The sequence below is a fragment of the Podarcis pityusensis genome (assembly GCF_964106645.2).
Source record: "Podarcis pityusensis genome assembly, chromosome: 8".
Lineage (NCBI taxonomy): Eukaryota > Metazoa > Chordata > Lepidosauria > Squamata > Lacertidae > Podarcis > Podarcis pityusensis.
In genome coordinates this window covers 69,199,343-69,213,695 of record NC_138033.1, presented here as the reverse complement: position 1 = coordinate 69,213,695, position 14,353 = coordinate 69,199,343, and the positions used below count along the sequence as shown (strand labels likewise).

The 14,353-nt window shown below is 44.9% G+C and overlaps 1 protein-coding gene across 5 annotated transcripts in view; it reads left to right on the top strand.

Annotated features, from left to right (window-relative positions):
- The window catches only part of PLCH2 (phospholipase C eta 2), a 339,924-nt gene that overhangs the window by 289,842 nt on the left and 35,729 nt on the right, over window positions 1-14,353 (top strand). For all 5 annotated transcript variants that reach the window (XM_081016003.1, XM_081016004.1, XM_081016006.1 and 2 more), the window contains 7 exons: window positions 1,020-1,112; window positions 3,467-3,567; window positions 5,992-6,089; window positions 6,491-6,673; window positions 8,058-8,165; window positions 10,281-10,405; window positions 14,243-14,327. In XM_081016003.1, the coding sequence (XP_080872129.1) occupies window positions 1,020-1,112; window positions 3,467-3,567; window positions 5,992-6,089; window positions 6,491-6,673; window positions 8,058-8,165; window positions 10,281-10,405; window positions 14,243-14,327 (793 nt within the window). The remainder of the gene's footprint in view (window positions 1-1,019; window positions 1,113-3,466; window positions 3,568-5,991; window positions 6,090-6,490; window positions 6,674-8,057; window positions 8,166-10,280; window positions 10,406-14,242; window positions 14,328-14,353) is intronic.

The following is a 14,353-nucleotide window of genomic DNA, read 5'->3' as shown; positions in this document are numbered from 1 at the left end:
ATCTCTCCTTTTTTAATTCCACACCCCCTGTCCCCTGGACTCGCGTATATGTAAATTTCATAATGTGTTGTTTCTAAAGATGTACTAAGCCTGCCACACTCAGAACAGCTCAACTCATAAGTGCTCCTGGTCTCTTTCCCAGAGCTTTTAACCAGCCGCCGGGGGCTTCAGGAAAGCTGTTGCATGCAAAATGCATTGCAGAGGTTTTGCTGACATACATTTAAAACAGGACTTACGGGAACCTGTGGCCCTCTGGAAACTTTTGGTGGACTCCAACTCCCATCACCACCACCAGCAAACATAGCCAAATAGTTGGGGACTGAAGGAATTGTAGTCCAGAAATTTCTGGAACGTCATGGGTTCCTCGTGAATTCCTATTTCTTGGCAGATCACAACAAAACTGTTACAAGCAAGGATCTTTGCATTAGCAACTCAAAAAAACCCACCAGAGTTTTCTACAGATGTCAGCAAAGACAACAGTATTTAGACTCTGTTGTTAATCTCGGTTTGTACTGATCATTATTAGTCATTTATATATTATTAGTGATGTTATTAGTGTTAAAATTTGTCTCTGCTTCTTTTGTGCTTGTCCTAGCAAGTATCCAGATTTGCTACTGATTTGTGCTTGTACCAGTTTCTGGTGTTTGCTAGGCGCTGTAGCTTTTGCCCAATTGATGCCATACAGGGTTGTTGTGAGGATAAAAAGCTGGTATAAACTGCCCTGAGCTTCCTAAAGGAAAGGTAGAATAAAAAAAGCATTCTACTTTTTTTTTCCCCAAAAAAAGAAAAATATATATTAAAAGATGACTAGGGAGGTATTCTTTCTGTAGGAGACATACTACCTAATGAAATGGCACTTTTGTTCTCTGGTACCAGGAAGCATCGGAAAGTCCGAAATGCTGTGCAAGGATGTTTAAAACAGTGTATTCTGTGTACATCTGTCAGGCTGTCCACCTGCCTTCCTGTCAGTCCGTCTTGTCATTGACAGTCTTGCATGTTGTCCTTCTTTGCTATTGTAGAACAAACATGAGGAGGATGTGGAATCCGGGGAGGATGCTGTCATCAACAAACGCCACAACCGATCGCTGATGGGGAGTTTTTCCAAGCGCAAGGTTATTCATTTATTCATAGGAATAGACACAAATTACCCTGCTTTCCCTGCAAAAGTCCAAACATCAAAGCCATTTAAAAATTTAGAACAGTAAGGGATCACATAGTGAATATGACATCACAGTGCTATGCAGCCTGTCGTGGTTGTCAAGGCTGCACCCTTCATTTTCTCTTAAGCACCCTTTCTTTAGATTGAAACTGACATGAGACTGATGCACATTCTAAAGTAACACCAATGTGGACCTCAAAAGCTACATTTAAGAGCAGGGCTGTGCTGAGTGTTTCCCCCTCCATGTTTATTTTTGCCCGGAGGGGAGAGAGATAAAGTTCTGAGAACCGCTTACATTTTTATGGGAAAGGTTTTGAGGCGCAAATGTTGCCATATTTTTTTTTGTGTGCTGCTGTGGTGCCATTTTTTTCCTTCACAGAGTGCCCCCAGGCAATCAGGGGTCACATAAGGAACATGATGGGCTCCCTGTTTGTCCCTTTTGAAATTTGCCCCACATGAAAGCAGGGGAGCTTGGGGGGCACCTGCATGGAAACATCCAAAGGGGTTGTACAAACTAGTACAAACTATGACCCTACCGGCAGTGTAGTACCCTATCACTTTAAGCAGCCATATCTTCCCCCCAAAAAAATCCTGGGAACTGTAGTTTGTTGAAGGTGCTGAGAGTTGAGACACCTATCCTCCCCTACAGTTACTAGTAGGGCTGGCCCACTCACGGGGCAAGGTGAGGCAACTGCCTCAGGCAGCAATATCCACAAGACACCACAGCCTGATGCTGAGCTTTCTTCCCACCTTGTTCCTGATGTAGATATTACCTCAGCTCTTCTTCCCTGGTGGGCGGGGGGGGGGGGCATTTTGGGAATCCACTTCAGGTGCCGAAATGTCTTGGGCTGGCTCTGATTCCTACAGTTTCCTGAGAGGATTAAACCACTCTTGGAGGAGAATAGGGTGCTCCTAACCACTCTCAGCAACATTAGCAAACCACAGTTGCCAGGAATCTTTGGAAGCAGTCAGTTAGAGTGTGCTGCCGATAACACCAAGGCTGCAGATTCGCTTCCCGTAAGGGACAGCTGCATATTCCTGCATCACAAGGGGGTTTGCACTAGATGATCCTCAGGGCTCTTCCAACTCCATGATTCAAGACTGATCTATGATTCTGTGAAATGCAAATAGGGCCAATGTTAGGTTAATTGTCTCCACAAATACTGTTGTTGTTAATGTTATCTGTTGCTCGTTGTTACAGCAGTTTCAGTGTGCACTGTGTTTTAGAGTGTTTCATAAGAAGAAAATACACATCTCTGCCCTAGCATTTTTCTTTTTCTTTTCTCCAACACAATTTTATATACCAGAACAAAATAGCTCTAAATAGTTTGCACTAAACCATTCAGTTAAAATACCAATAAAGTAAATTACATGACAACATTTATATTATAAACTAATTATTATTCTTATTTAAAAAAAATAAAAAATAGATGCACTAAAATCAGATGTCAAAAATCCACACTAAAATTACATGCCTGAATAGGCTCGCTGGAAGAAAAAAAAAGGTTTTTATCAGGCTCTGAAAACAATACAGTGCCTTATATCAATGGGCAAAGAGTTTCAACACACCAAAAGATCGATTCTTTGCAAGTTCAAGTTGAACCACAATGTTGCCAGTGCTAGTTTGAACTTGCTATCAGAATGCAAGGACCCTGTTCTTTCATTCTAATCGAATGCCTTTTACACCTCGCTCCAGTTGGTGACTCATGTTGGCCTAGTAAAACAGAAAGTAGATACCGCAAGCATGAAGTCAGCCTCTTCCCCTGGTGTACACTAGGAGGAAATCATGCCGTCATCATGCAGCCTTCCAGCTCTCTTACAAATAACAAGTGGAACCTACCACAAAATGTTGCAGTGAGGGAGTGCTGCTGTACAGGGTTTGGGACATGCCCATTTCCAGGATACTTCATTCCAACCCCCTCCCTACAACAGCCAGTTGGCATTCCAGGCCCACTGAGCATGCTCAGTCCTCATTGGGTGGCTTTGAGGGTGGGGTGGAGATCTTCCTCTCAGGGCGCTCTTCCTCCTGAATATTTTTGTACTTCTTCAAACTTGGGGCTCCCTCAAGCTTTCCAATGCCTCTCTCTTATATATGGTGGTTGCCATATGGCTGTGTAGGCAAACGGCACTCGCACTGGAAAGATTCTCTCCCCGAAGCACAGTCTCTCTGAGGAGTTACCTATGCCTTGTGGTATGTTTCCATTTGATAAGATGGGCCTCTGTATCCACACCTGGGCCTGCATGGATATATGCAAATGTCACCTGTGACTTGCTTTAACTCTGGATGTGTCTCCCCAATTGGTGCAGAAAAAAGGAAGCAAACTGAAAAGGGCATCAAGTCTGGAAGAGGGTGATGATGACCTTGACTGTCAAGGGAACTTAGCCAGAGGCTCGGTACATTACAGCAAGTAAGTGGCAATGCCCTTTCTTTGAACAGATACATGTGCAGAACGACTTTGCCTAAATGGACTGGTTTCTTGATCAAGTCTAACCGGATGGGACAGAGACAGTTAAATGGAATGGGTTTAGGGCGGGATGTGTGTGTGTGTGTGTGTGTGTGAGAGAGAGAGAGAGAGAGAGAGAGAGAGAGAGAGAGAGAATGTTTGTAGGCTCTGTGACTGCAGATAATTTTTAAAACATACAGACCTGGGGGGGAAAGCTCAGGATTTTCTGAGACAGAGCTCAAGTCTGGAGCATCGAGAGTAAAACATTACTTTCCACATGAGCAAAGAGCATTTAGCTCACTACCAGCTAAGCACATCCTCCTGCCATACCTGAAGGGTGGAGGATGGTCTGGAGCAGGCATAGGCAAACTCGGCCCTCCAGATGTTTTGGGACTACAACTCCCATCATCCCTAGCTGATAGGACCAGTGGTCAGGGATGATGGGAATTATAGTCCCAAAACTTCTGGAGGGCCGAGTTTGCCTATGCCTGGTCTGGTCTGGAGGAAAATCTGAAGATGCCTTAAACTGAGTAAGACCATTGGTTCATCTAACTCAGCATTATCCACACTGACTGGCAGGGTTTAAGAAAAGGGTGCTTCCCAGCTCCACCTGGAGATGCTGGACCTGGACTTGGAACCTTCTGCATACACAACCAATGTTCCACCACAGAGCTTCAGAATGCTGCCTTATCCCCAGTCAGACCATGGGTCCATCTAGGTCTCTATTGCTTACACTAGCCTTTCCCAAACTTGGATCTCCAGTTGTTTTCGGACTACAATTCCCATCACCCCTGACCATTGGTCTTGCTAGCTAGGGATGGTGGGAGTTGTAGTCCAGAAACAGCTGGAGACCCAAGTTCGGGAAACCCTGGTTTACACCAACTGTCAGTGGCTTTCCAGTGTTCAGGCAGAGGTCCTTCCCACTCCTAGCCTTACCTGAAGATGCTGGGGGGGAGGCGGGCGGGGTTTGAACCTGGGACTTTCTGTATGCAAAGTTGGTGTTTTTGTCGCTTGAGCTGCAACCAGATGAAGTATCTGGGCAAGATGGAGTTCCACCATGCTTTTCTTTATTCCAATCTGTGATTAAATCTCCGGAGTCCAGATAATCCACCTACCTACTCACTCAGGGCTGATCCAAGATGTTTTGCTGCCTCTGGTGAAAGACAACATGGGGCCACCTCACCCTGTTCCTCGTTCAGAAGCTGACCAGATTGATAGTTGACACTTACTTCAGCCTTGGTGATGGGACATGGACTTCCACCATCCCGCAGAGCATCAGGCTAATTTAGGCATACACAGCTCTATCCTGCAACACCTCGCCACCATTCCCTTCCCCCAGAATCTGCCAGCTACCTCATGCAAGGGCCGGCCCTGCCTGTGCTTCATTTCTAGAGATGTGAGAAGGTATCCTTTCTCCTTCTGCCCTGCATTTCTCACACAGAGCACAGTTTCCCTTTCACTGCACTTCATCTCCCACCCAGAACTACATCATTTCTCTTGCTGTCTGCTGTGGAGGAATTATATGAGTGGTTATGCAAGTTACATTGACTGGGATTCAACTTGTGAGTCCCAAGAGTAGAAGCCATGTGCACCCCAAAACTGGCTTGGGGTGTCAAATGGGAGAACTCCTGGAACAGGAAGAGGGGGGAATCGATCCATCTAGCAAACTGCAAATGCTAGCCATGACAGAACAATTGCTTTGTGACGTTAAATTTCCTCCCGTCGCCATTATTTTGTTCCACTCCATTAATTTCAGTGCAAAGGAAACACAACGCAAATGGAGGGCAGGGGGACATAATCAATTACATATCGTTTGCAGATTGAAAGCAATAGCAGCAGCAAATACTGATTGTATTTGCGGGATTGATTTCCATTCTGGACCTAGGGCGAAGGAACGAATATTGGCAATTTCCATTCCTGTTTCTCCAACATCCCTATCCATGATTGAAGTGGACTGGTTTGTGCAAATGCACACAGACTGCCTCATCTGCAAAACTCCAGACACAGAGTATACCTGCTTGTGGTCATTCCCAGTCAGCGTAGACCGTACTGAGCCAGATGAACTGAATTGGTGCATAGTAGCTCTTCAAACACCCATTATGAGCACCTGTAGCTGAGCGATAGAGCACATGATTTTGTGTGCAGAAAGTCTCAGGTGCTGTTTGGTGCTAAAGTTTAATCAGAACAGCTTAGAGTTGATTTGACAATGACAGCATTTTGTGTTCTATTTCCATGGGTACCTATTGTTTCACCAACTCCTACACACGTTGCCTTCTCCTCCAGTCCTTTGTTTGCTTGTTTCTTGTCGCTGCTGAGGATCTCTGTTCTCTTAATTCCCCAACCCCCCTGGATCGGAACTGACGAGCGCAATGTGCTTTGTTCCCATAGAACAAACCGACAGAAGAAAACCATGAAATTATCCCGAGCGCTCTCTGACCTGGTGAAATACACTAAATCTGTTGGGATCCATGACGTAGAATCTGAAGGTAGGTGGTCTGCTATAAAGACGAAATAAGAAGAGAAACTGTGGGTAACCTTGCAGGTATACACTGCAGTCCCGTGCACCTTTGCCTAGAAGCAGGGACGGGGAAGAAGGCCTCAGTTTCTGTTCCACTCTGTATTCATCACATGCAGCCCTGCTTCTGTTCTGCTGCAGCTCATCTTCCACCCAAAATTATGTTATTCATCGCTGTCTGCTGTGGCAGAATTATGTAACAAGTATAATTTACATTGTTGTTATGTTATTCCACCGCATTCATTTTAGTGTAAAGGAAATGCAATGCAAATATGTAGTCCCTTGTGATCCGAAAGCAGAAACATCAGTGGATGCCGGTCGTATTTGTTAAATAACTAAAAGAGGCAATGCCTCTCCCCGCCTTTGTTTCAGTCTCTTCCAGTTGGCAAGTCTCCTCTTTCAGCGAAACGAAAGCTCACCAGATCCTCCAGCAAAAGCCGGCCCAGTATCTGCGCTTCAACCAACACCAGCTATCGCGAATCTACCCTTCCTCCTATCGCGTGGACTCCAGTAATTACAACCCTCAGCCCTTCTGGAATGCTGGGTGCCAATTGGGTAAGGAGGAGCCAGAGGCAAAGCTTTGAGGAACGAGGAAGGTAGATGGGAATGCTGTCAATTGAATGCTGTTTTGCCTACAAAGCCTGCTGTGTTTAAAACAAAGCGGAAACTTGCTTTGAAGAAGCTTATTTTTCCACGGAACCTTCATCCAATTTGTGGGGCCAAAACTTTTCCCGGCGCACTTTTCATTGTGCGAGTAACACATAAGTAGACCCACATGGTAGCCTTTCTAGGACATGGTCACAAATGGCCACCTGTACTATGTCCCCAAATTTCAGCCAGTTGCCACGCACAGTATTTCTTCTGGAAACAAAAACAAAATCGCCTGCAGCATAAAATGACCCTGGAATGCATTTAATTCTGCCTTTGGGGTGCATTTGCTACCACAGCCCCATGTTAGCAGATTGGGGTAGTAAAAACACCCTACAGGCTTTTCATAGACAAATGGTCAGGGAAAAGTTGAGAAATTGGCAAGTTACCTTTGACCAAAAAAATGTTTCCTGTTCTGGATGGAGTTGCACTCCTCTGAAGGAGCAAGTGTGCAGCTTGTGGGTCCTCCTGGATATATCTTTGTCGCTGGAGGCCCAAGTGGGCTAGTGTGTGCCTTTTGCCAGCCTTGTCTAGTTCACCAACTGCAGACATTCCTGAATAGGAACAGCATGCAGTCCATGCATTCGTAACCTCAAGGCTGGATTACTGTACTGCTCTGCATGTGGGGCAGCCCTTGGGTCTGGTGCAGAATCCTCCCAGATCATAGCCTTCTGCAGGAAAATAGGTCTTAGCATAAAATTACAACATTTCCGCTAAAAATAGGAACTCGTTAAAACCTACTTGAACTTGCTTTCATGGGATGTAATTATTTCCTTGGCAATATTGAATTAAGTACTCCCTGAGTTTATTTCTATATTCGCTTGCAATTCTTGCTCTCAGATAAGATGTTAATTTTACCATTGCAGCCAAATTCCAAACTTTATTAATTGGGTGGCCTATCACTCCTTTGCAAATTTGCATGCTTTAGCATATTCCATCTCCTCTGCTTTCTTCTGCCCTTTTCCATGCAGCGTGCTGAGTCAGCTCCATCTCTCAAAAGTGAGAAAAGTAGCTGAACGCCACAACTCTTCACATCAGGGATATTGCACAAAATAATATATATGTATATATAGATATATTTTCTCACTCTCAGTTTTCTTTTTTCTGCCTGGGTCCATGGCATCAAGAAGTCTATCCAGTCACTTTCGCCTTCAAACGTGGCTCTGTCTCATTTTGCTCTGACAGCTTTGCTTTTAGAAATGTGTTCTGCAATTTATCACACCTCTCTCTCTCTCTCTCTCTCTCTCTCTCTCTCTCTCTCTCTCTCTCTCCACCCTTCCAAATATTGCAGTTGCTCTAAACTACCAGTCAGAGGGGAGAATGCTTCAGTTGAACCGCGCCAAGTTCAGTGCCAATGGAAACTGTGGCTACGTCCTCAAACCCAAGTGTATGTGTCAAGGTAAGGGGAATGTAAATTTCAGCTTTAACTAATGATGGTACTGTTAGTACAAGCGTGCGCTGCAACAAAATGTTGCAGTGCATTTTCACCTTTTAGACAGGAGTGTGCCTGTTCAGGGTTGTAGCTAGTCAACCACACTGTCCCCAAGGACCCCCCCCCCCATTTCTTTCCCTACCCCCAGCTTCTCAACTGACATTTAGCATTCTGTGGCTACAGAGCATATCCAGTTTGTCATTGGACTGTTTGGGTGAGGAGGTATATGAATTATTTTGCATCCAGATTTCCAGAGGGCAATTTATTTCAGCTCCACCCCGTGGCTTCAAGCAGTATAAGATAGCAGGGCGTGTTGAATTTTTCAACTTTCAAATTCCAAAAATAAGGGGTGCTAAAATGTTGCTACATGACCTGGGAATTCAAAAGGTATTTTGGTTAAATTAATATAATATAGTTTTGTTTGGTAAGTATAATGTTTGTAAAATTGCATAGAAATCATCAAAAATGATTGCCAAGTATTTGAAATTACATTATATATATAAATATTGCTTATTTATTATGATTATTTTCAGAAGGTAAAATTAAAATTTAGTTTTCCAAAAGCAGTTTATGTGCTTCTTCATCAAACGTAGGCTTACCAAGCTTCATTGTTGTCCAGATTTGATTCCTCACACCAAAGAACGTATTTTTAAGATGCCTCACTGAATAAATTTGCAAAAAAGAAGAAGTCAATGTTTAAAGAGAAATGTATATCAAATTTGGAATCTGGAATATATATGTAAAGATTTTAAAGTTTAATTTTATTAAAAAAATTGATTCCAAAAAGAAATTTGCAAACATAAAGTTTCACTGTCTGAAATGGCACATCCTAATAAGATAGGAAGATAGGAATCTGCCTTCTACAGAGTCAGACCAATGATCCCTCTACCTTAGTACTGTCTGCACTGACTGGCAGAGGCTCTTCCGGGTCTCAGACCAGGGCCAATTCCCAGCTCTAGCTGGAGATTCCATGTTCTGAACATGAGACCTCCTGCATGCAATGCAGAAGCCCTAACACTGAGCTGCAGCCTTCCACAAGGATAAGGAAGGATAAATGTGATTAAATGCCCATGTTCCTAAAGCTAACTAATGGAGTCAGACCATTGGTTCATCTATACCTGTGCAGTTTCCCCTGGCCAGCAACAGATCTCCAAGGTTTTGGACATGGGACATCCCCCAATCTAGCTGGGTATGCTAGGAACCGAACCCAGGGGCTTCTGCATGCAGAGCAGATGCTCTACCCTGCAGGCTTTCAAAACCCCTCCAATCCGGATTGTGCTCTGTTCCTCGTTCACACTGAGCCTTTCCTAGCTTATTGGCTCACCTGTGATGGATCTGTGTCTTTCTTTACCTACTTAAGACCCGTTATCTGCTCTCCTGCACATGGCAGCCGAAGCAGGCATTTTGAACAGGGCTGAGCCATTGGCATTGCCTTCACACTGTGCTTCATTGTCTTGGTTGTCTGCAAGCCGCTGGGCTCTGATTAAATTAATGAAATCTTGCTGTCTTGGCTCTGCTGACAAGCCTCTTGTCCTCTCTGTTGCTGCCTGTGTTTCTACAAAATGGGAGATGTGCACTTCTTGTTATCCCTGTATCTCATCACAGGCTTGGAAGAATTAGTCTGTGTCATTAACTTCGAATTTACTGCCTAACAAGGCAGCGTCTTTCTCGCCTTTTGCTGGCCTGTAAACGGCATTTTGTGTTTGTCTGACTGTAATTTAGTAGCCAATCTGTGATTGCAATAATAAAGACTGATTGATTGACTTTTTCTTTCTCTCCGCTGCCCACTCCCCAGAAGAAGGAATCGTATCTGTTTGATTTTTACATTCTAGACTAACAGCCTCATTTGCAGCAGCACTGCTTGGGAATTCCAGCAAAACCCAAACAGATCAATGCCGTTTCAAAATGAGCACAGCTGGGAGAGCTTCTGTTTGCAGAGTAGACAACGGTCTGGCTCAGTATTAAGGGAGCTTCCTGTAACAATGGAACAACATGTCTGGAAGTTGATGCGCATATTGCGCATTTTGCAAACAACTTAGCTCTGCCTTAAACCTCTGTGTATGTTCTGTGAACCTTTCTCAGGGATCTTCAACCCAAATTCTGAAGAGCCACTGCTTGGCCAGATGAAGAAGCAGCTCGTGTTACGAATCATCAGCGGGCAGCAGCTTCCCAAGCCCAAGGACTCGATGCTGGGAGACAGAGGAGAGGTATGGACCTGGAGAGAGAGGTGTGGAGAGATCTGGGGAGAGCACAGCGACATCTGCTTGCAACGCAGCCACTGTGTGCTGAGAGCCCTCTGGCAGCGGCTGTCAGAACCAATTGCTGTAGGCAGAGTCTTGGTGCTAGTGACTGCCACAGCTCCACTTGCTTTTACAACTTGCCTTTACTTAAGTCCAGCCTACAGTACTGCTAAGTTAAGTGGAATTGTTATCTCCCACTTGGACTACTGCAATGGGGCTACCTTTGAAGGTGACCCAGAAACTGCAATTAATCCAGAATGCGGCAGCTAGACTGGTGACTGGGAGTGGCCGCCGGGACCACATAACACCGGTCCTGAAAGATCTGCATTGGCTCCCAGTACGTTTCCGAGCACAATTCAAAGTGTTGGTGCTGACCTTTAAAGCCCTAAACGGCCTCGGTCCTGTATACCTGAAGGAGTGTCTCCACCCGCATCGTTCAGTCCGGACACTGAGATCCAGCACCGAGGGTCTTCTGGAGGTTCCCTCATTGCGAGAAGTGAGGTTACAGGGAACCAGACAGAGGGCCTTCTCGGTAGTGGTGCCCGCCCTGTGGAATGCCCTCCCTTCAGATGTGAAGGAAATAAGCAGCTATCTTCTCTTTAAAAGACATCTGAAGGCAGCCCTGTTTAGGGAAGTTTTTAATGCTGTATTGTTTTTAACACTTGATTGGAAGCCGCCCAGAGTGGCGGGGGAAACTCAGCCAGATAGGCGGGGTATAAATAATAAATTATTATTATTATAAAAGACAACCACAGGTGGCGATGGGAGAGAATTTCAATTCCATTCTCCATAATAATAATAAATTTTATTTATACCCCTCCCTCCCTGGCCAGAGCTGGGCTCTAAGTAAAATTACAATAAAAACATAATAGGAGAAAACAACAACAACAACAAAACAATTTAAAATACAGGTTAAAATGCAATTTAAAATGCAGCCTCATTTTAAAAGTAGCCCATGGATCAAAACCATAAGGGGAAGGAAAACATAAGGGTCAGACTGAGTCCAAACCAAAGGCCAGGCGGAACAGCTCTGTCTTGCAGGCCCTGCGGAAAGATGTCAAGTCCCGCAGGGCCTAGTCTCTTGTGATAGAGCGTTCCACCAAGTCGGGGCCAGTACTGAAAAGGCCCTGGCCCTAGTTGAGACTTAAAGGCAAACTTACATAAATGACACATTCTGAAACACTGGGGAGAACTTTCTGGTGGTAAGAGCTGTTTGACAGTGGGAACAGTGCTTCGGAAAGTGGCGGGCTCTCCTTCATTGGAGGTTTCTAAACAGAGGTGGGGTGGCCACTTGTGAGGAATGCTTTAGTTGAGAAGGGTCGGGCCAGATGACCTTTAGGGTCCCTTCCACCTCTACAGTTCTATGATTCTATGAAACAATGCTCAGACTGAAATAATAATAATAATAATAATAATAATAATAATAACAATAATAATAATTTATTATTTGTACCCTGCCCATCTGGCTGGGTTTCCCCAGCCACTCTGGGCGGCTTCCATAGAAACCAAAAATACACTAAAATATCACACATTAAAAACTTCCCTGAACAGGGCTGCCTTACGATGTCTTCTGAATGTCAGGTAGTTGTTTATCGCTTTGACATCTGATGGGAGGGCGTTCCACAGGGCGGGCGCCACTACCGAGAAGGCCCTCTGCCTGGTTCCCTGTAGCTTTGCTTCTCGCAATGAGGGAACCGCCAGAAGGCCCTCGGCGCTGGACCTCAGCGTCCGGGCAGAACGATGGGGGTGGAGACGCTCCTTCAGGTATACTGGGCTGAGGCCGTTTAGGGCTTTAAAGGTCAACACCAGCACTTTGAAATGTGCTCGGAAACATACTGGGAGCCAGTGTAGGTCTTTCAAGACCGGTGTTATGTGGTCTCGGTGGCCGCCCCCAGTCACCAGTCTAGCTGCCGCATTCTGGATTAGTTGTAGTTTCCGGGTCACCTTCAAAGGTAGCCCCATGTAGAGACTGAAACACAACCATCCTTCGGAATTTGCCCTTCTGCTGATTTTGCAACGCAGTTCTCCAGCCAAGTAAAATGTGCAAACCCACACAAGAGTAGAGTGTGCATATAAATGCATGCATTAGTGGAAATGATAAACAAAAAATGCATTGTATTAGGGGAAATTGCTTTGAAAAGAATGTGTGTATTATGAGAAATTCACACTAAAACATGTATGTATGTATACTCTCTATGCATACGCATGTGTGTAATGAATTGTTTGCAGAGTTCTTAAAATGGGCCCGGGCTTTTATCTTTGCAGTCCTTTCTGATTATGGGTTTGGACTGGGGCGGAGTGGGGGGTGGATACTTCCTGCGGCCTCCTTTTTTTGGTTTTTTTTGGGACAAATTATGCAACACGTTTCTTCCCCCCTGAGACTAGCAGGTGCTCAGCCTTTTCTCTTTGTGCAAAGAGGGACCGACTTTGCTTTCTTGTCCACAGAGTGCCTTTGGGGAGATGGCTGAGCGCTGCCAAGATGCTCAATCAATGTGGCAGGAGCCCTATTCATGCCACTTCACAGGGAAGAAAAGGGGTTGGGGGGGGGACGGGTTGGGAAACACCTCCAAAGGAGAGCCAAGTTTAAACCCAGAAACTCACTGTAAATATTTATAAAGCTGCTGGGTTTGTCAGCCAAGATGGATGGGGCTTCATTAGTGCACCTCTTGGTATCTGTTTGCATAGTGTCAAACCCCCAGTACAGGGTTTTTTTGAGGGGAGGGGAGGCAGTATTGGCCTTTACACTTTTTCACTGCATGCAAAGTTGTGGAGGGGGGAAGTCTACTATGTGGGTCCTCTCCTCTCCCTCCTCTCTCCGGTTGTTAGTTGGTTTCTCAATCGAAAAGCAACTTCAAGTATCCATTCTGAGAGGGTTGGATGCTTTTGACTTGACACTGGGTGCAGGATGCTTGAGTACAAAATACAAGCTCAATACTGTATTTTCTGAATTTTGATTCCTTCAAGCTTTCCACTTCCTTGTATTTGATAGTTCAGCTGCACATACTTCACATTTCTTTAGATCTGGAATGAGGCATGTGTGTGTTTTGCGCTCAGGGTAGGCCTTTCCCCGTTCCGAGGGCATCGCCACAGCTGTGGAACAGGTTTCACAGGGAAGCCTTTATCTGAATTTAGAATGAAATCAGAACTAAGGCCCCATCTGCATAAATACATCTAAAGCAGTATCATAAACTGTCATGCCCCCCCCCCAAATCTTGGGAACTGTAGTTTGTTAAGGGTGCTGAGAGTTGTTAGGAGACCCCCTCACAGAGCTACAGTTACCAGAGTGTTTTAGCAATCAATTCCTTTACCCAGGGAACTTTTAAGAATTGTATCTCTGTGGGGACATTATTATTATTTATTCACCCTGAGGGTGTAGGTCTGAGTTTGGATCGCAACAAATTAAAATTCAGCATTGAAAAATGTTTGTACTTTCTGTGATGTTGTTTTTAATCACAACAAAATAAGGGAGGTGCTCCTTATAACGTTTAGCACCCTTAACAAATGGCAATTTCCAGAATTCTGCATGAGGAAACCATGGCAGTTTAAAGTAGTATGGTGCTCCTTTAAATATATGGTGCAGCTGGGACCATAGGCTGCAATCATGACTATGGCTACTCTGAAGTAAGTTCCCCTGAATTCAGGGAAAGACCATAGCGCAGTGGTGCAGAACACTGGATCTCCAATGTCTAGATTGAAACAAGGATTCCAGAGCAGAACATTGAAGTCAAGCTTTTCAGGGTGGCTTGTTCGGTTTTATCCCAGCATTTTGATGGTAATTGCCTACTCTTCTCCCCCTTTCCCCAGATAATAGATCCATTTGTGGAAGTGGAAGTAATCGGATTGCCTGTGGACTGCTGTAAAGAGCAGACAAGAGTTGTGGATGACAATGGTACGGCTTCCTTCTCCTCGCTTTTC